This window comes from Numenius arquata, chromosome 3 (genome assembly GCF_964106895.1).
Source record: "Numenius arquata chromosome 3, bNumArq3.hap1.1, whole genome shotgun sequence".
Classification (NCBI taxonomy): Eukaryota; Metazoa; Chordata; class Aves; order Charadriiformes; family Scolopacidae; genus Numenius; species Numenius arquata.
The window spans coordinates 19,268,521-19,289,758 of NC_133578.1; the positions used below are offsets into that span (position 1 = coordinate 19,268,521).

Genomic DNA, 21,238 nt, shown 5'->3' on the forward strand with positions numbered 1-21,238 from the left:
CTTTTATCTGATTATCTCCTATTTGTCGTCTTTGTATGGCAAGAATTCTCACTTTTTTCATTTTTGCTTATGCTGTTTGTATACATATGACCATTCTTATGACTCTTCTTTAAATCCCCTTATTTTCTGTAATGCTGAGAGGGGTACATGTAGTACTGTTCCTATGACAGTAATGATTCTTTTATTGATTTTATGACACATTTGTTGATTCTTATACCATCCTATTGTTTAGCTACCTGAGCACAGGTGCCACTCTGCTGCAATTTGATTCTGCGCTACAGAAAAAGTTAACCCACAGCTCTTTGCAGACAGGCAGTTTAAGTGCTTCAGTTCAGCATGTGCCACTTTCCACTCAGCATCACTTAGACATCGGGTCTCTCAGTGGCCGCAGGCCTCAGGCCGGCCACACCTCACCCTCTGACCTCACCGTCCCTGGGACTGGCCTGCACGGGAGGGACGAAGATCGCCGCGGCTGGCTGCGGCCTACGCGCCCCCGTGACGCCTGGCTCAGGCCTCCTTTCTTGCTCCGCCTCTCAGAGGAAGTCGGACGGCTGCAGCAGCCGGGCCAGAGGACAGTTTAACGGCCGGGGCAGGAGGACGGTTTAACGGCCGCAGCTGCTCCCGCGCGCCAGCGCCAAGCGCGGGCTCCCCCGCGGCACGCGCCGTTGCCATGGCTCCCAACCACCCCCCACCCCGCCCCCCGCTTCCCCTCCCAGGCTGCGGGACCGGAAGCCCCCGCCGCCTGCCCTTTGAACCGGGAAGTCCTCGCGGAGGCCTGGGCGGACTCGGTTTGAATGAAATCCGGCTGATTCACGGCGGCCTGGGCTGAGGCGGCGCGGCCGGAGAGGGCTCCGACCGCAGGTGAGGGCCCGGCGGGACGGGCGCCCTCCTCACAGGGACCCTCGGGGGCTCGGCATCGCCTCCATGGGCCTCGCTGCGGCCGTGGGGCGGCCTCTGCGTTGCGAGAGTGGGGCCCGCCGGGAGTGGGCCCGAGTGCCCGGCAACGAGGCGGGTGGTGGGGACGGGAGCGGCGCCGTCGCCACCCCAGGCAGGGCTGGTAGCTCCGTGGGAGTGGTTTACTCCCCGTGGGGCACTGGCCCGGTCGGGGAGCGCGCGGGGCCGGCGGTGCCTGCTCGCCTTTGTGTTGGTTGCGCTCGAGGAAAGTTTGGGCGCTTTCGGACCGCGGCGGGGCCGCGGACGGGCGGGGCGAGGAGGCAGTCAGGCCCTGGGGAGCGGTGCAGGGGGTGGCCCGCCGCCGGAGCGGGCCGCCTGGGCCTCGGCGCCTCACGGGCCCTTGAGCGGCCCTGCCACTTTCCTGGCCGAGAGAAGCCGCCGTGTTTCCTTTCGGCAGCGCCTGGGTTGGGGCCGCTTCCCGTCCCGTGTCTCGGGACGCTGAGTGTCGCAGGCGGTGCCTCGCAGCGTCAGTTTATTCTGGGGGCAGCAGCAGTCTGTTTCCCATCGGAGGGACTTCGGGGACTGAAACGCTGCTGCCGCTTCTGAAGTGAAGCGTTGCGGCGATCCCCAGCAGTGCGCGGCTCGAGTTTATTATGGAGTGGGAGGGAAGCGAGGGCAAAGCGCTGGCTGGGATACGTGAAGGAGAAGAAATCTTTAATCTGTGTAAGGAAAGATGAAGCAGAATTAAGTAGAAAAGGAGTGATAATCGAAACTAACGGTGCTGTTTCTAGTGTGCAGCAGACTTAAAAATCGTTTTCTCAAAAAGTTTATGTGATACAGTGGGATACTTGTAAACAGTTGACAAATCTGAGTGTGTGCTGATGTCATCTCTTAAAGTTGTACTTGTTTCCGGTATGCTGTAGAAAACCAGGATAAAACCCAAGGATTGAGAATGACTTTTAAAAAAAGTTTTATGCAAATGTATTTGAAAGCTGTACATAGCTGAAACGGTCCTAGGCAAACTGAAAAGTCTGAGAGGTTTGTATTAATCTTAAAGCTTTTACCCCCTGTGAGCCCAAGGTGTACTCTATGCCTTGGATATGGGGAGTACACTTGGAAGAAGATTCTGCTGAGAAGAGCACTGTTTGTGAATTTGTGTTATGGAAACAAGGAAAAGATTTGTGTTTGTGAAGAAATTCAGAAATTTGTTTGCAAATCAATTGCTTCTGAATCACTTGGCATGACTTTGAGCAACCAGGTTTTGCCTGTAGCTTAGTGGGAAGTTTGTGACCCATCAGCTGTCAAAACATCAGGGATATTGATTTGATATCTCTGGCTAAGAAAATGAGAAGCTAGAGCATACTTCAAAATTAAGATTAAATAATACCAAAATATCAATAGGTTTTTAAACTTTCTGGGAATTGATTCAGTTTTGACAGGCGTTGTGGAGTGTATACTAATAGTAGCTACAACTCTCTCCTAAGGTCTGGGATGATGGGAAAGGACAGGTAGTTAGGATACCCTGAAAAACAGAAAAACTGTGATGAGCACTTGCTGGAGTGGGTGACAGGGGGATAGTTCCACAGTAGTTGTGTGTCTACCCCACCTTCTGCAGATTTCAGAGAAATTAATATTTTTATATACAGCTTAAAATTAATTTTGTGGGTTTCTGCAGTGGTGTGATTTGTTAATGAATCTTCCCTTACCTGTAAGTTTGGTGTGGATATACTTAAGTAGCTTTAGAGTAGTCTGCTTGTGTCTGGATTGCTTTAGTAATCCCAGTTCAGCAATGAATGTAGTAGAATTAGATTTACTGTGTTTCTGGAGATCAGAAAGCAGAGCCTGCGAAGCTTAACCTGCCTACTTTCTAGTCCAGCTCAGGTCTATTGAGTTTCAGGTCTATACAGTCCAGAAACATTAGGTTTACAGAGCTGAATACATCACGGAAGCAAAATACTCATGTAGCTGTGACCTTGCACTACTGAGACTGCATTCATTCACAGCATGGTTAATCTGTAGTTTTAATGAACAGATTACTGAGACTTGGTGGTGATCTTTTTTTATGTTTTTCTCTTTTCATACAAAATGTATAGGAAGATAGACTTCCCTCCGCCCCATTGTCACATGTGGAGTCTCTGTTCTGGTTCAAGTTTCTTTCATTCTGTATTTGCTGACTTCACCTGCAGTGAGTTTTTGGGTTTTTTTGGTGAAATGATGTTTCTCTGCAAAATGCAGTTCCTCAACTAATTTACATTTGTAGCTGTTTATCATCCCTAGTGAAGTTGAAATTGTTATAGTTGCAGCAAAAACCTTAATCCATGTTTCTAGTTGCTGTTAATAAAATTGTTAATCGATCCGCTATGTGGAACTTCTCAACAAAGTGCTTATACAAAGCTTAGTATGTAGTCTCAGGTGGAGAAACTGAGTTCCCAGAGATGAAAAGATTTTCATGAAGTCACTCAGCGTACAAACTGCAAAGTTTGGAGTAAACTGCTGTCACCTGAGTCTGGCCTGATATTCTCCCCACTAATAGGGCAGTTTAGTAACAAGTAACAAGTGTTTTTTCTTCCATGTCTGTTGAAGCTGATTTTGACTTTTTTTTTTTTTTTTTTTGCCAACTCAAAAGTTGTCAGTCCAGGAGAACCCTCTTTTATTGAGGGATTGCATCATGGAGTGTTAATGCTGGATCAAAATAGTGCACTGTAGCGTGAAACTCAAGTGTCTCATGCAAAGAGATACAGTAATTTAAGACTGTTTCAAGTTGATTTCAAAATACCTGCTGAAACATGCCAAGTATAAGCACAGTAGCTATTGATTTATACCTATATATACATTTGTGCATAATGCATTTATATAATTTCATCCCTATGTTACCTAAGGAAAAATGTTTATTAAAAGTCAGCATTCAAGTCAACATTTAAGTGTCTTGAAAATAATAACCAACAACTGAATGGTGAACCAGAGCTCTCCAAATGTACAACTCTTGCCAATTACTACAGTTGCCTAACAGTAGTATTATGCATAAATACTAGACATGTGTTTTTAAAAAAAATTATGTTTTCATATCAGTTTTGAGGTGCTCCGTGTATACTTCCACTGCATTATTAATAACCATAGACTTTTCCACTTTGAGGCCAGGACAGTTAAAAGAAAATGGCAATGATGGAGGTTTGGGTTTTTTGAATACCATCTTATGACCAAGGTTTTTTGGCTGATGCATTTCAATCATGGACATACACAAGCAGAGAAGTTACTTAACTTTTTTAAGGCCATCGGTGATCATATTGATTTCTGTGAGTGTATGTCATCCAAATCCTGCAGTGCCCTAAAATACAAATTCATGATGATTTTAACTGGCCGGCTGCGATTTTCTGATACGGATATGATGCATGTACTCACTTTCCTAAAGCCTCACTTTAAACAGAGATTGTTAACTCTTCCTTGCAGACACAAGGAAATATTACCAAAGTACTTTTTGCTGACTTCGGAAGGAAAGGAGGTGAGATTTACTGTGAACTGTTTGTTTATTTTTCTCTGTTTTTTTATATGTATCTGTAAGTATATATGTGTATGTATATAGGGAAAAAACAGGTAAGTGCAGAATCAAAACTAGCCTTTTGTACTTTGCAGAAGAGAGGGGAAAAATTCACAACTATAGGTTACCATGTGCTGTGGAAACCAACAAAGCTCACAGAGATCTGTTTCTTTAATATCCTTGAGGGAAGTGGTGAAGGGAAAGCAAGATACCCGAACGGCTAAAAGTGAATTAAGTTGTAGCTCTGAAGCCCACTTGAGAGCTGGTTGCAGTTCTGTTGCAGCCTGTGCTAATGTAACTGCTGGCTGTTGTGATCCTGTCTCACCTTATCTCCCCTGGATCATTTCCTTGTGCAAAGCTGGCAGAAATGTAGCAACTCTTCTATTGACTTGTGAGTGGAATTCCACCCAACATGTCAGCACTGAGAAACTCGTTCTTTCTCTGCTAACTTTCCAGGAAGATTAAGACATCTTCCTTTGCTCTTGTACTTCTGTCACGGTTTAACCTCAGCCAGCAACTAGGACCATGCAGCTGCTTGCTCACTTTTCCATCCTCCTCAGTGGGATAGGAAGAAGAATAGGAGAAATAAGGAAAAATTGAGAGTTGAGATAAAGACAGTTTAATAGGACAACAATGGAAGAGGAAATAATAAAAGAATATGCAAAATAAGGGATGCACAATGCAATTGCTCACCACCTGGTAATCGATGCTCAGCCAGTTCCCAAGCAGCAATTTCTACCTGTCTGTCCCATCCAGCTCTCCCAGTTTATATGCTGAGCATGATATCATATGATATGGAATATCCCTGTGGCAACTTTGGGTCATCTGTCCTGGCTATGTCCCCTCCCAGCTTCTTGGGTTCTCCTCTTATTCTTGTTGGCCAGAAGCTGCTGACTTCTCATACTGGCCTGCTTAGTAACAACTAAAATATTAAGTGTGTTATATTATTCTCATCCTAAATCCAAACAGCACTATATCGGCTACTAGTAAGAAGAATAACTCTATCCTAGCCAAAACCAGGACAGCTTCCTTGAGATAAGGTTCAGAAGGGTATCTGTTAAATCATCTCAGTTACTTAAAAAAAAGAAAAAACAAAAACAACAAACAAACAAACAAAAAAACCCCACAAACAAAAAAAACCCAAACAACTGAAACCCCCAAAAACACCACCAGAAAACCCAAAGACATTCTTTGGGCAGCTTTAGCTTGAAGAGTGCTTTGACATAAATGTCTTCCGGAGTCTGGATTAGCGTTAGAAGCAATCAGCTCTTCCGAGACCTCTTTTTCTGTTACGCCAAGACAACTGTTTCTGGGATGCAGTGTGAATCCTCTCAGAGAAGCGAACAGGGTTAAACCCAACATTTTTGTTAGCCTATCAGTTTACTGCAGGGCTGCACAAATGGCTGTCCTGGCAGTACTGAAAAAGCAGCATCAAGTTGGTAAGCAGCGGCAGCAGCTTCCTCACTGCTCCTTATGTTACCATTGACATTGAAAAAAATGTCTATCAAATCATGGCCACAGATCATTTCACAGATCTTTTTTAAAACACTGCACTACAAATGATTGAGGGGATGCAGTTAGTGGGCAGTGTTCTCTGGGAGGAGGATAACACGACTTTTAACTCCTAAACTGAATGTGAAGCAGCCTTTCTCAACCTGAATTCAGGCAAACCTAAAGGTCTCTGAGTTTCCCAGTCACACCAACTGCTCTTGCAGAAATAGACAAGAAAACTGTCTGTGCTTGCAGACCGCTCTTTGCCTTTGTGCTTGATAAAATCTTCTAAAATGCTAATATAGGACCATAGTTTCAGTTTCTAACAGCATGTTAAATTATTGATTAGCTTAAATTGTTTAAATGAGTTATTAAAGTACTTTATTCTTCCATGTCATTTTGAGAAACCTGGAAACTTTTTTCAGTGTTACAGATATTTGGGCAAGATACGGCATGTACTGCTTCCAGGGATTATATGATACAAGCAAAGGAAAAAAAAAAAAACAATCAAGCATTCTTTGGGTTATTCTTCAGTGGTGCTTTGTCCTTTTGTAGGTCATCAATGTAACACTTCTTTTTACATGTGCTACTGTTTCTAAATTTTACTGGGTTTCTGCCCTTCCCCTCCTCTCTATTTCCTTCTGTAGGAAAGAGACCTACTGGCGTCATATTTATAGTCAGAAAGTGGGAGCTGCTGCTGAGTTTGTTCTGTGATCATCTCTTGCTGAGCACCAGGTTAGAAATGCATATTTGCTTTATTTGTAAATGCTAAAGTTATCTTAATTAAGGTCTAAAAATTTTGCTCAAGCTGTTTTAAGGTTTACAAAAGCATTATTTCATAAGCAAAATTTACGGCTGAAATAATATTTGGGCACAGTGGATTAACAAAAATTAAAATTAGTTTTCATTTGGATCGCTAACTTAAATTCTTCAGATGTTTATACAGAGTAAACAAATATGTTTAGGTCTAAATATACTATAACCTACTAAAATACTTCCATTTACAAATAAGAAAGTAAAGTATTAGTTGCCAAAACTCTAACCAAAGTCAAGCCATGGAGCTACTGAAATAATTTCCAGTGCATCTAGATTTTCTCTCTGTGCTACTGTCTTGAGAATCTGAACATCTTCATTTCAGTGGCTAGTCTGTGATAGGTGGGAAATGTTACATCCCTCCAATTCTGTGAGACAATGAGATTTTGTTTTTCCAAAACCTGGAAAGTTACTGTTTTAAAGTTAGATTAGACTAATTAGTTACACAAACTGATTATTTATCAGCGTAACTTTAAAACACTAAAATACACTTCTATAAATGATGTACTGTTCTCTTTGGTTAGATAATGGAATAAATTATGTGAATAAAATATTAACTATCTAGAAATATGTACTGCTTTTCACTTGCTAAAGTGAAATAAGAGTTGTTACTTGGTATTATTTCTTAAATGTGGGTAGGTAATACACCTCATCAGCTTATGGAAGCTGCTGTAGTTGCAGGAAAGGCCAAGTCTTATGGTTACCAATTTTAGAGACTAAGAGTTTCTTAGAATAAATGTACAACCATGATTGATTAAAATTATAATTTTGGTAGTTTAAGTCTACTTCTCAGCTACTCTTCAGCCCTCATTAGTGTCATGAAAGATGAATCATTGTGGGTTTCAATAGAGGAGTATATACCACAGAGAGGTAAAATGAAATGTAGTTGGCGTTAATTTGTACTCGTGACTGCTTTGTTGGAGCCATTTACCACGTGCTTACATAATAGCTTTAAACAGCAACTTAACCTTTCTGTGGAAATCCTACAACTTGATTTGGAATTTATTGTAGTTCAGGACAGAAAACTATATACACTTGGTGTGCAGCTTTTGCCTGTAATAAAGAAGCTTGGTTTCAATGAGTGTCTGGGAAGTGTAACCTTTGACCATTTAATAAACTCCTTTTTAATTTATATAGAGCCAAGGTATCTTTAAGAAAGTACTTATTGTTAGTTGAGGCTGAGGTGGTTTGGTTTGCATGTTCTACAGAGTGAAGGTAGTGAGTCAAATGAAGCTAACTAGGAAAGTGAAATTAGCAAATAGAGCAAGTGTTACTGATTCATGTGTCTTAAAATATTGTTGTTTGAAATGAGTGAAATTCCATACATGATTGAAGTAGGAGTTAAATAGTCTTGTTTAGTGATAGGCTTAAATGCTGCCTCTGTGTTTGTTAACAAGAAGCTTAAAATACTTGTTTTAAACTTAGACTGAAATAAAGCCTTAGTATCTAGCCAGTAAAAATATTAGCAGATTTCAGAAGGAATAATGAGATTATATTCACCTTCAACATACAGACTTTTTTATTTTTAATATACGAAGCAAATTTATCTCTTATGGTAAGTTCAAAGTTCTCTTGCATAATCAATTTTAAAGGAAGGTCTTTGAATTGGTATTGTTAATGCAGTCTGTTGAAATTATGTATATAATTCTCTAAGGTGTAATGTAACATCCATTTCGAGGATGAATGTGTTTTGGAAATACCATACTTGCTCTTCTCAATTGCTTTTATATCAGCTGAATGTGCTTTATTGTGTTGTATTAAAACTTGTGCGATTATGATCAGAGTTTCTGATGCTTTACTTTGTATCTTCTATTTCACAAATAAAATAAGCCAGTAAAATCTACTAATTTCTGTAAGCCTCATAACTGGCTTGATTTGATGAAAGCAGTTGTTTAAAAAGTAATATTCAGTAGTTTTTGTTTATTTTATCACTTAGTTTTGTTGTATAAAAGCTAAGAAGTTGAAAAAGCTAAGTAAACAAGATGGAGGTCTGTTACAGCTGGGACAGAATCTTTACTTAGATACCCACAATTAAATAGTAGACTGCTTTTCAACAATAGAAAGTGAATTAACGGCAGACAAACAGTGTAATATTTTTTTTTTTTTGTTGGGTACCTTAACAATTCTTATTCCTGGAGATCACCTATTTGAAAGTTGGAAGATAAAAAAACCCCAAAGATAAAAAAACCAAACAAACACTTTTCTAAGTAACAAGTTTGTTACATTTATTGGAATAATCTTACACTAAAGCAATGGCACGTGCAACACTGGAAATATATTAAATGACTGTACTGTCACTAGTGTTCTAACTATATACACATTAAATGTTTACTTTACAGTATTTCTTTTAGTATAATGAGTTCATTAAAAAAAAGCTTTTGATGCTAATTCAGAGATCCATAATCTGCTCAGTGTCTTTCACATGTAGTTTTGATGATAACTGACAAGCTGTAAGTTAATTAGCGCAGAACTTACTAATGAGGATGCTAAAAATCTTACTTTCACGTTTTTATTGATGCTTTCTGAAAAAATTGGAGTAAACTTGATCGTATATCTAATAAGTTTTAGGCACTTCCTGGATGTAGGTGCTGTTCTTAAGCAACAAAAATCTCCCAATTAACTGAATGATAGGAAAGTTTTGAAAAGTTTGACAAGAGTGCTTGTCTTCAGAAATGGGGATAACCCAAAACCAAAGCAATAAAACAAGGTCTGTTAATTAGCATGGAAGACAGCTTCTTGAATTAATATGTGGTGTTAATTAACAGGAAGTCTGATGTTGTGTTGTAATTACCACCAATATTTTTGACATACTGAGTGACTGAAGGTGAATTATATAGATAGCAATTTAGTAAACACTTCAGAGCTTGGGAAAATTTTTCCTTTGTTTCTGTTTTTCTAGAAATATGGATAGACTTCTGCGACTTGGAGGAGGTATGCCTGGGCTGGGACAGGTTAGTATATAGCTTGTCAATATCTTCTCTTTAATATTAATCAGTTCTGGAGTATTCCTTTTATTATATCTAAAAACAGCATCAAAAAACAGTTCATATTAACAATCCCTGACTCTAGAGATGCTGTGTAAGTGTATGCAAATCATTGCTACAGCCTGACTAGGGTTTTTTTTGTCAATATGAACTCTTGTGTTGGCACTGACTTTACAGAATGTTTATAAACCTTTCATTTGGTGTCTGAACACTTTAAAGTTTGGATTGAAAAGCATTGGAAACACAGAATAAAATTAAAAAATCAATTTCCAATAATACAGATCTTCAGAACATGAAGATTGTTCTGAATGGCTGAGCATAATCACTTTTTGCCCCTTCATAAATGATATATTTCAGTCTTTGAATCATTATATGATACTGAAGTGTATATAAATTTCAGGAGGTAATTTGAGTTGAATTTATCACTTGCAGGTAGTTGTAGCCACCTATGAGTGTGTGTTACTGTGTCTTGTCTTGTTCGCTTTGTCCTCACTTCTGTAACTGCTGAAAGCAAAAAGGCCTCCCTGGCGACTCTCCTGTTCCAGTGGGAGACTACACACACTTAACAGCTTCTCCTACCGCTGGAGCAAGTCCTAGTGCTTTTTTCCTTGGCCAATTGGTGTGGCCAGCAGTCTTCAAAAATTAAACCAAGCTAATCTTATTACATTGTGCTGACTACTGTGGATACAGGGGAAAAAATAATTAGGAACTTCTTTGTCTGAGGCTTGTAGGAAGAGTTATTTCCTTAAGGAAAGGGCTCTAGTGTAACTTCCTTTGTAGTCTTGGCTGGCCGCAGTACCTGACCTTTCTCTGCTTTCCTCATCTGCCTCTGGAGCTCTGTTCTAAATTGAGAATCCAGACTCTTGTTCTTCTGGAGGAATCAGTTCTGTTTGTATTAGGCTTCATGGTGTGTGTGTGTGTGTGTGTGTTTGCTTCTGGGATGACTGAAATTGCTAAACTGACAGTTTTTTGGTTACATGTAGTGTGTTTATGTCCAGTATAATTGGGAAAGGAGTGGTTTAATACTGAAGCATTTGGTGAAATATTGTAAGCTGATTTACAGCCTCTAGGTGTTTTGCCAAATAAGCTGTAACTTTTGGTGCATAATTTTTTTCCTTTTTATAGCTAAAATTCTATTCACGCTCTCTTAGTGAATCTTCAAGCAGCCCTCAGTTATTTTTAGTTTCACTTTCTTAAACAGTTATTTCTCTTGTTCCTCTGAGCTGCCAGCCTGCTTCATGACTCTTCATTTTTTTAACATCTGCGCAGTCTAATCACTCAAGCTTTCACTTCTTAGGCCTCTCTGAACTTGACGCATATCAAAGCTGTTTTTCAGATTTACAGTTAACTCTCTCTGCTGCTTTCTGAATTTCTCAGCTTTAACTTAAAGCTTGCTAGAAAATTGTGGCAGACAATAGAACATAACATTCAGAAGAAGCTCGCTGAACTCCTCTGGCAGCTTTGGCCTGCAAAGCTGCGCTGTGTTTGTTTAAATATGGAATTGTCTCTTAAGTGAATTGATGAGTATGTGTTGGATTAAAAAAAAAAAAGGTGGAAAACTGAATTGCTCTTTATGCAAGTTGCTGGTTTTACTGGGTGTCTTGACTACGTTTGTAGTCTTTTGGTTTATTGAATCAGCAGGAAGACTTTTCAAAAAGAATCATTTTATAATCTTAAAATATGGTGTTTCAATAGACCTTCAAAGCTCACTTCTTTTCTGGATATTGATTGATTGATAGTTGAGGCTGACAGATGATCCAGAGTGAATCCGATGGCTTTGAGATGGAAGAGAGAAGTCAGGTATTTCTTGGACATACTTTGTCCTGCTAGAAAGTAAACAAAGTTATTACCATTTGTTTGCACTAGACTGTTCTAAACACTGTACAAAGCTTTTTGTTTTTCTTATTACTGTGTCACAGTTGTTCTGTCTTTGGTGGTTTTGCTTTTAAGGTTGAACATAGTAAAAACCATCTGACTGAGTCATTCTTGCTAACACAAGAATCATCTGTGTGTATAGTCTCATAGAAAAAGAGAAGCATTTTCAAAGTAGTTTTATAACTCAAATTGGGAATTTTTTTTCTTGTAGCTAGGGCTTCGCCTTGAAAGAAGACTGCATCACATAAGGTCTGCTAACAGTCTGTTTGATTTACTTTGTAACTAATGTTCAAGTAACAGCAAATGCTTGGTCAGCACAGTTCCTATTTGATGTCTACCAAGGAATTCTTTCTCATTGACTTGCCTTAGCTTCTTCGACAGCAGTTACTTGGCTCTTTCCCTTTGGTAAAAGCACCTCTTCTGTTTATTATCTTGTTTGGGGGTTTTGTTTGTTTCTTTTTCTTCATTTCCAAACTCAAGTATGTTGTCCCAAGTGCTCTTTGGATTCATGTTTTTACAATTTTTTTTTTTTCAAGTCCTTTAGTGTCTCGTATTCCACTTGAAAACTGCTTTCAGTGAATTCATGGTCCTTCTAGTTTCTTACTACTTGCTCCTTCAGCATGCTATTGAGTGACTGATTGGCCTTCAGTGTTGAATGTTGTGGCTGGTGCTAAATTCTATTGACCCTAAGCCTGTCATCATATGGCTAATGAACAAATCCTTAAGGACGTGATCTTAAAGTGATGTTTCAAAACTAAACTTTCCCTCCAGTGACTTGTGGCTTAGAAATTTTAAGTCATTTCCTCTCTTTTAGTCTTAGATGGACAAGAACTGTCTTCATGGGGCAGCAGGTGGACAAGAGAGTAGGGAAGGGAATCTGATAGCTTTTGGCATCACATAAGTCATCCACAGTATTTTCTGGTAATGAGCTTGGTCATTAACTTTGTGTTCTTTGTATGGGAAGGTACCTATGTTTAGTTTGAAGTTGATGCCATAAATAAGACCTTTGCAACACTCCTACATGCAAAAATTGTTTGTCTTACATGCTTGGTATTGTAGGCATTTGAGTTTCTGCTCTCATGATATACGTGTAAGAACAATGAGTGATTCAAAAAGATGTGGGGGAATGGTTAAAGTTTGAAAGTGTTGTGAGGTCCCAAACAAAAAGCTTATTACTTTAATTTCCTTTCTGTAGTTCATGGGAGTTCAGATTTTGGCAATGCCCTTGTTTTGCTTCTCTTGTATGGTGTCCTCTGCCCCTTGTCATGTGGTTTTTTTGTTGGGTTTTTTTTTTTAGTTATTATCTTCACTTTCCTGGTTAATTCTTTTCCGTCTCTCCCTGTTCATCCACCTGGAATACTGCCTACCACAGAGTTTCACTAGTGACTTAATACTTCACTTTGCGTTGTACATTTGCTGCAGAGAAATTAACAGGCTTTGTGGGGTACGTAAGAGCATTCTACTTATGTAGCAGGCAGGAATTTGGAGCAACACTCCTCTTCATTCTGTACACAGAACTATTGTTTGCTAGTGAAATCAGTTTCACATATGCCTCTATTAGGCAATCCTACTGGATACGTTTAAGAGTGTGAGCAAATGAAGTACATTTTTAGCAGAGCTCTCTCTCCCTAGCACTTTTAGAACAATAATCCAAGCTATACAATTTCGTGTCCATGCTAACACATCCTGTCTATTTTTCTAAATCCAGATGTGCTTGGAAGCAGTGAAATAACTAATGAGACTTTTAAAATGGTGTTGAAATAATTTTTCATTACTTGACGAATTTTTTTAAAAAATATTCTTTTACGTTGCTCTGTTGATGCAGACAACTGTTCTAGTGCAATAAGTGGAAAATAAAACTGATTCTGTATTTCTGAATTAACATATTCGATGGCAGAGGAAAAGGGAAAAAATCCAAATGGGAAGGGAGGGAGAGACAGAGAAGTGACCTGTGTCTTATAAGGAGTGTTTACACCTTGACTTGGAATATAGAAAATAGAAGTGCAGATAGCTATTTTATTTGAATAATGGACTTGCCAATTAGCCATCAAGTGCTTCCATCTGTGAAATAGTTGATCAGATGGGTTAGCTGGGATGTTTCCAGATTAGGGCATTGTAAATGGCACTTGAAAACTGTCACTTTGATTATGAGGTTTCAAGCATTGCACTGCTTGATGCTGTGGAACCTTTTTCCCTCATATTATCATGGTTTTTTAGAACATGCTGATCCCATTTAGTAAATCTGTGGCACCGTGGGAACTTGGGAGACCTGCCACTGATCTAAAGTTCTGTTTCATCTGCTGATCTAGCCAGGATGGTTATTAGAAAAGAGCACTACTGGCTCAGTATTTTGTGGGGCTTCAGAATAAGAGTTGGTAATCTGGCAGGCAAAGGAGGGTCAGGAGTAGTGTAGATCATACCCAATTAACAATTAAATGCAAGTTTCCTTGAGTTACTTCATTTAGCTGATGTGTCTCTTGAAGTAAATGAGGTGCTCTCTCTGCCTAATCTGCATCCTGAGATTCCCTATGTAAAAAAAAACAACCAAAAACCTCAAAACCAAACCCAGACAAACAGCCCCATCCTTCCCCACCCACCCCCCAAAAAAAATTCCAAACCCTAAAAATCCAACCAGAAAAAAACCTCAACATCTTGAAAATTGTTCTGGTTAATTGATTCTTTAAACAGGCTAGGTTTTAGTTTGAAGGGTGCAAATGTATTGTCTTTAATGAATTTCTTTTTCTTTGGAAAGCTGTAGAGTGTTTTGGTATCTGTTGCACCTGCATGACTTTTTGCTTCCTGTGTCTCCTGAGTGTATTTGCTTTATGTGGTTTGAATTGTGGTGATACACTATTGTCTGCTTCTCACATGTATTTGAAGCTCCAGATACTCCTTCTGAGAATAGTCTACCAGGGGAATAAGTCTGAATTATAGCTCTTTAAATTGTGCATCATTTCTGTGCCATTGCTTCTGAGACATTTTCCAGTAAAGTTCTCAAGTACTAAGAACGTTCGTATTTCTAGAATTTTAACATACCTCCCAGTAGGTGAAATGGTGTCCAATTTGGGTGGGTTATTCCAGTTGTACTTTTTTTTTTCCTCGGAAGGTATCAACCCATTTAAAGAGTAGAAGAACTTTCTTGGTGACAAACATTTTTCATTCATTAAAAATGTCTAACATCAACTCCCATAAAAAAGTTCAAAAGATGTAATGGATTGCCTGTGAGATGTAATTGATTGCCTGTGAGACTTTCTATTGCCTGTAGGAAGTCTCAGTGTCAGTTTATATATCCAAAATACATTATTTTGTTTTACGGAGAAAAACCCAACACCTTAGATACACTAAACTGTGCTTTCATTGACTGGGATGAGTATTTTACTGCATTGGTTAGTGTTTCAACACAGGACTATTCAACCAAAAGCTTCATATAAAATTTAGGGTACTGGTGTGGCCTGGGTGTGCTTACACTGGAGATGATGGTATCTCCATGAGTAGTGGAGGCTTATTTGAAAGTTATTGGGGGTTGTTAAAGGCTGGGTATAGTTTTCTACATTTGAAACACAGTTGAGTGATTGTAATGTGATTTATATCCGAAAGTGCTAATGGGAGAGGGGGAGAGAAACATGCTAGAATTGGGTTTAGGAACAGTCCTATGATTGTACTTAGAACACATTATGTACTTTGTGTTATAAAAGCTCCCTTAAAGTAGGATGGGCTGCACTATCATAAACAAAACTAAAAATAATAAAGCTAGTGGGTTGTGCCTGAGCATTATCAGTTTCCTCTGAAATACTATTTTCCTATAAACTCTGGAGACTGTTTTTAGGTGCCTTCTCTTGGCCTCAGATCTTAAACTTCCTTATTTCTAATAATTAGGCAATTAGCTTTGCTCTCCTCAATTTAATTGCCAGTGCAGTCCAGCCGACTTTCCCCAGAAGAGACAAAGGAGCTTGGACAAGGAAATGAGTGTAGCCATAATAAGAAAGAACAGGAAAAAAGACTAAACAAGAGCAGACATCTTTGCCTTTTGCATTACACCTGTTCACTTGAAATGTTCATTTCTGTAAACAGGAAACAGCCTCCATACAGTGATCAATTTAATTTATTTCTCTTAGAAATTGTTTCTTCTTTCAGAAATCCCCTACTATTGAATATTAAGTTGCAGTGCTACTATACAGCACCTTTGAACAAGGGCTTCTGTTGTCTTCCTGCGGTGTAAAAGAATCCTCCTCAGATTTTCCTAGAAGTTTGAAGTGTTCTTCTTGTATTAATAGTGGTGTGTGGTTTATTGGTTTTGTTTTTTAAAAGTGTTGCAACAACTAACCTTCCTGCATATTGCCACTGAGTCTCTCAGTTCACCTGGTTGTGTCCCGAGGACGGCCCCTTCACAACAGAGAGCTTGTAGCCATATAGAACCTGCTGCATTCTTTTACATATTGAGTAATCCCTTTTAGCTGCTCTGCTGCACAAAGTGTATTTTTAGGGTGACCTCAGACAGCACCCCCTGAGGGCTACCTTGCTTTCTTGGCAGAACTGTCTAGAATAAGGTAATTAAAAATCTGCATTAGAGCAAGACTTCTGGAGGCAGACAAAATGTATAAACGGTGACTCGTTATTTGCCTTGAGGCTCATTTCTAAATCCCGATACCTTCTGTAATGATGATGGGAGTAGATAATGGGTTAGTCCTGGTTTTATTCTGGAGTGAAACTGAGCTTTGTATTTTCTGGATTTTCTTTTCTTGCAGTAGCTTGAGGTTGGGGAAAAATAGTAGTTCTTTTTGAAAACATGTACAACGTTACTGAGGATTTGTTTTGTGTCCATGATCCTATGGCTTTTTGCTAACCACAGCATTGTCATAGAATTGTAGAATGGTTTGGGTTGGAAGGAACCTTTAAAGGTCATCTAGTCCAAATTGTCCTTATGCTTGATAATAAGGAATATTAATTGCAGTGATGCAGCATACCTTCCTTTGCTTTTTGCACGTCTCAATGAATTTGTAGATTGTATGAGGTAAAGAGAAAGGAAACACTAGAAGCAGGAAAGATTACACTTAAGTGGCCATTTCATGCAACGGTTGTGTTGGGAACATTGCAGCAAGTCCAACTATTGCAAATTGTGTCAAGGTGATATATGTAAATAACTTCATATCATGAATACATGTTAATATTGGGTAATACACATCTATTTCTAGAAAAAATTAGATGAAGTAGAATGACTTTCTGTAAAGCACGTTTTAGTAAAAGTAAGCTTAATCTGACCTCAAAATAAATTCAACTAGCATACTAGCTGGATCCTGATAAATATATTTTGTTCCTTAGTAAACTTTAAGCCTCAGTCTTAAAGAATATTTTTAATGGTAGTATTGGAAAACAGGAGTGCTGTTTTTTTATAAAAGACCTTTTTGCCAATTTGGGGCAATTAGATGAACAAAACGCATTGCATTCTACAGGTATATGGGAAATCCTGCATGTGCCCATGTTGGTGGATTAATATACATCTGTAAAACTTGTAGTGGTGCAAGAGAGATTATTGGTAGATGGATAGGATAGAAACATAAGATAAGTCTTTGTGGCTTCCTTTCTTTTTTTATTTTCTTTAACTATAAGTCTGGCCAGGTTCTCTGCGGTGTATCCCAGTGAATTAGAGATTATTTTTTGTTTCAAGTTCTGCTTAATTAAAAAAAAAGCCAAACCACAGAAACAAAAAACCCAAACAAACAGGAAAGGTAGGTAGTAAAGTTTTGGCTCTGCACTGATGAGGTGTTTGCAAACTGGTGTTCTCAACCCGTTTAACCAACTGCTCAAAGCTATACAAACTTCTGTGTTCTGTAATTTTGGTTTCTGAAGAGGAGTGGAGATGGGAGACATTGTGTATTTCAAGTCCATCTATATTGCTGTTTATGGAGTTCTGTTGTAAATGTGAACCTGGATAAACTTTTTTTAGGAGGCAGGATTTTGTGGAACATACTGAGGTGTTTTTTTTTAATCTAGCCTGTTAAGGTTTTTTGGCAGATATTTTTAATTTAAAGTAGCAATTGATGCCATAATATTTCCTTAGTATCTCTACTCCATTTTGGAGGCTATGAGACTGTCTACGAGACTAAACATATTACTACAATTTTTATTTCATCTGACATATGGTGTAACAAGACAACGTGATCCTTTCAGAAATCTAGGCTGTTTGTTGAGACATGGTGTTTTGTGGTCTGTTATGTATGCTTGATTATAATTGGTATAAAAATGGGCCTAAACATACAAACTGTTTAGACATAATGCTAGCTTCAAAATATAATCCTGTTGATGTGGAACTAACTGTAAAATTATGTGTGTACTAGCTTGAAAATTGCAATAAAATTTCAAATTGCTACTAATTAGTGTGTGATTCACAGTGCAAAAATAATGTATTTTTCCCTTTTTATGGACTCTATGACTTTTTGAATTTTTTTATGAACTGGATCATTTTCTGTGTCATGACTGATCATGTTAACTTCCTGTACTGCAGAAAATGCAGTACATGGCTTCTGGTGCTTGTCATGACAATGTTGCTAGAACCATTGAGAACTGGGAATATGGCTTAGTCCCTTCACCCCTTTCACTGATGGAATACAAGTTGGCATTTTCTCTAGGTGTATTGTCTCTGCACAGGAAAAATTGTTCCACAATCACAATTTTGTTTAGATTGTTAGGCTTAGTAATGTGTGAAAAGCACTGTGCTGATCTAAGAAATCTTATAGTCCTTTATGTCACTATATCATCAGGTTATACCACTTACTGACAAAGGGGAAGTCGAGAAGAGCAGTGGTACTCTGGTGAACTTCTAAGGTCTTTTTATTATCACTAATATCTCTGCCGCTTCTACACACTTGCTTGAGTTTGTGTCCTCTCTGCAGGTAGTATTCTGTAATGGTTTTTTTCTCTCGTACAAATCTATAGGCACACTATTGGGTTTACCTCCATGAAATAATAGTTTCAAGCTCACTTTAAATGCCCGATCTTTCCACACATCCTTTAATTATTGTTTTATAACGATTGTCATTGTATTCATGTCCCAGTTGCCCTTCTCCCCCACACCCCATAAATGTCATGATTATCTGAAACACTTCTTTTGGAGGAGGTAGAGAAGGGAAGTGAAGAAAAAATGGGGGGTGAATGGGTGAATAGTTTTTAAATTCAAAAGTAATGCAAGTTTTTTGTCTTTTTTTTAGTTAATCTTTCTCAATTGTCTTGAGATATAACAGCTGAAAATATGTACTGAAAGGGTTAAGTCGGCATGAAAGAATTCATTTCCACTTTAATGACCTAGCCTTGCTGGGTTAGGACGATGGGGAACATGCTTCTGACTTGTACTCCTATTGCCAATTAACACCTCCTATAACAGGTTGCCTCAGCTAGTCATTGAAGCAGAGGCAGTAGAAATAGTTTACATGCAGCTTGTTTTTCACACTAGTTGTTTAATACTCGCAAAATTAAACTATTAAAAGGTTCTTTCTTAGCTTACTGGGAAAGAAATAAACACTATAGCGGTCAGTGTTCGCTTGTGTGTCCTATGTTCATGTTTAAATTGTTCCAATTGCAAAAATAATAAAAAAAAAAAGTAGTAGTGATTGTAGCCATCCTTATATTTTACACAGAAATATGTTGTTTGGTGCAATAAAGCTAAGATTTGCTCTACAGCGCTTTAGTTCACTGCCTTTTTATTACAGTTGCTTCTGCAAAACGGGGTTTCTTTGTTGAAACAGCTATAATGTATTTCAAAATGATCTTTTGTGCTATTAACATGACACCAGAGCAGTGTTTGAGATCCATTTAAACAATAGACAGTGCCTCAATTTGTGGAATATTTCTCAGTTGCTTGTGTAATTAATTGAGTCCACTTTCTGTACCTATTTGAATAAATGTAAAATAGTACAAATAAAGAGCAGTGCTCTAAAATGACACTTTAGTTCACATTTAATCAGCAGGTATTTTAATAACATGATAAAATTGGCTAAATAATTGATACCAGTTCACACTAAGAGAAAGGTGGAGTAATATACCTACAAGTGTTAACAAATTTGCTAAAAGGCCTGAGTAGATAACACTTCAAGGCGTTAGTTTTTATCCTGTTAGAATGGCAAACACCTTTAACACTTCATCAACAAGGGCTGCCCAAGTAAAGGGCTTCTTTTTATATTGGATCATCTCTTTAACTCTTTGAAACAAAAATAGTATCATGCACAATTTAATATTACAATGTAATCTTCTGTTCATAACTTGAATGTGATTCTTTTTCCATTGCAAGTCTTACTGAAAAAAAATAAGCAAAAGTGTATTTTAATAGTGGTAACTTCATTTTATCAAATATTATTGAAATTGGGATTCTGCCACTCTAAACAAAAACAAAACCAGAGTTTGGTTGGGTTTTATGAGATGGCTGGCTATCAGGCAGCTCATTTCATTGACTGACAACATGTATAGTTGATTCAGAAGAAACATCCATTTTCAGTAAGTAGCACAGTAACAGTATTTTTTTTAGAACAGTTTTTGAATTTTAATAATTACTGTATCCAGCTTATACAGTAATGCCTGGGAAAAAGAATGTTGAATATTCATTGCAGTTTCTAAATCCCATTTTTCCAGTTCCCCAAGAAATTATCCTATAAATCTGTGGGCAGGCAGAATGAAGGCAGTATTTGCTGTTTTGCAGTGAGATGGACAGTCTTACAAAGCTCTGTGCAGTGGGAGAACTGTCTGACCTTCTTTGAATACCGTAATGTCACCAAAAGTACCAGCAGATCTTTTGTGTTACAGATACAAACGCTTTTTTGTTTGGGTTTCTGACACCAGTTAATTTAATTTGGTGCTCTGTTTCATAAGGATGGTTCTCCTTTGCTAAAGTTGGCAGGCAGTGAAGTTTATGAACAGTGATAATAGCACATGCTGTGGAGGGTCAGTGTAAAATACTTTGCCTCCATGTAGAGATTAGCTAATAAAGTCTTTCTTCCTCTTTGCTTCATGAAAGAAATGCATAAACTTCTGTGGAAGACTAGCAGAAACAGGCCAAAGAAATCTCAAAACGTGTAACCTGTAGCAAGCTCCCACATACTGTGTAAGTAGCACACAGAAGCTGTGGCTGTCGCTCCAAAACTGTTAGATTATCAGCCATTTATGGAAGAGGAAGTGGACAGATATGGAAGTAAATTGGATCCAGTTTCAAAATGCCTGAGTTTTTTTCAAATGGCATCATCTAAAGCCAAGTAAACTACTCAAAAGACCCAAGATCTATTCTGGGTTTATCTGTTAAATCTGTAAAAGTTTTACGTTAAAAATTTGATGAACTTTGGGTTTGTAATTTTCTGTATATGCCAATTTGTCTTTGGTATAAAAGTAATGTGAAATTAAATCCATTATAAAGGTAGATTCTGGACAGGTTTTGACCTATGGATCCTTTCCTCTTCAAAATTCCAGAATTGGTACATCAGAATCACTTCAGAACTCTTGAGCAGTTCGTTCTAATCTATATGCAAAATAGAAGAAGGAGTATTAACATGAAAATTAATACATATAATTGGTACAGTGCAGTGAGTTGGTTCCTTTTCTCATAATTTAACTAGTAATTGTAATCTATGAGGAGAACAGAGCAGACTGAAAGAAGATAGTGAGGTCT

The 21,238-nt window shown here is 38.4% G+C and overlaps 1 protein-coding gene across 2 annotated transcripts in view; it reads left to right on the top strand.

The window, feature by feature from the left end:
• The first annotated feature begins 744 nt into the window (after positions 1-744).
• PSMD14 (proteasome 26S subunit, non-ATPase 14) overlaps positions 745-21,238 on the top strand; it is a 49,177-nt gene continuing 28,683 nt past the window's right edge. The window contains exons 1-4 of one of the 2 annotated variants that reach the window (XM_074145152.1): positions 767-861; positions 4,342-4,393; positions 6,568-6,655; positions 9,633-9,684. In XM_074145152.1, coding sequence (XP_074001253.1) covers positions 9,637-9,684 — 48 coding nt within the window. In that variant the 5' untranslated portion in view covers positions 767-861; positions 4,342-4,393; positions 6,568-6,655; positions 9,633-9,636. Of the gene's footprint in view, positions 862-4,341; positions 4,394-6,567; positions 6,656-9,632; positions 9,685-21,238 lie in introns of both variants that reach the window. The other variant, XM_074145153.1, reaches the window with a different exon arrangement.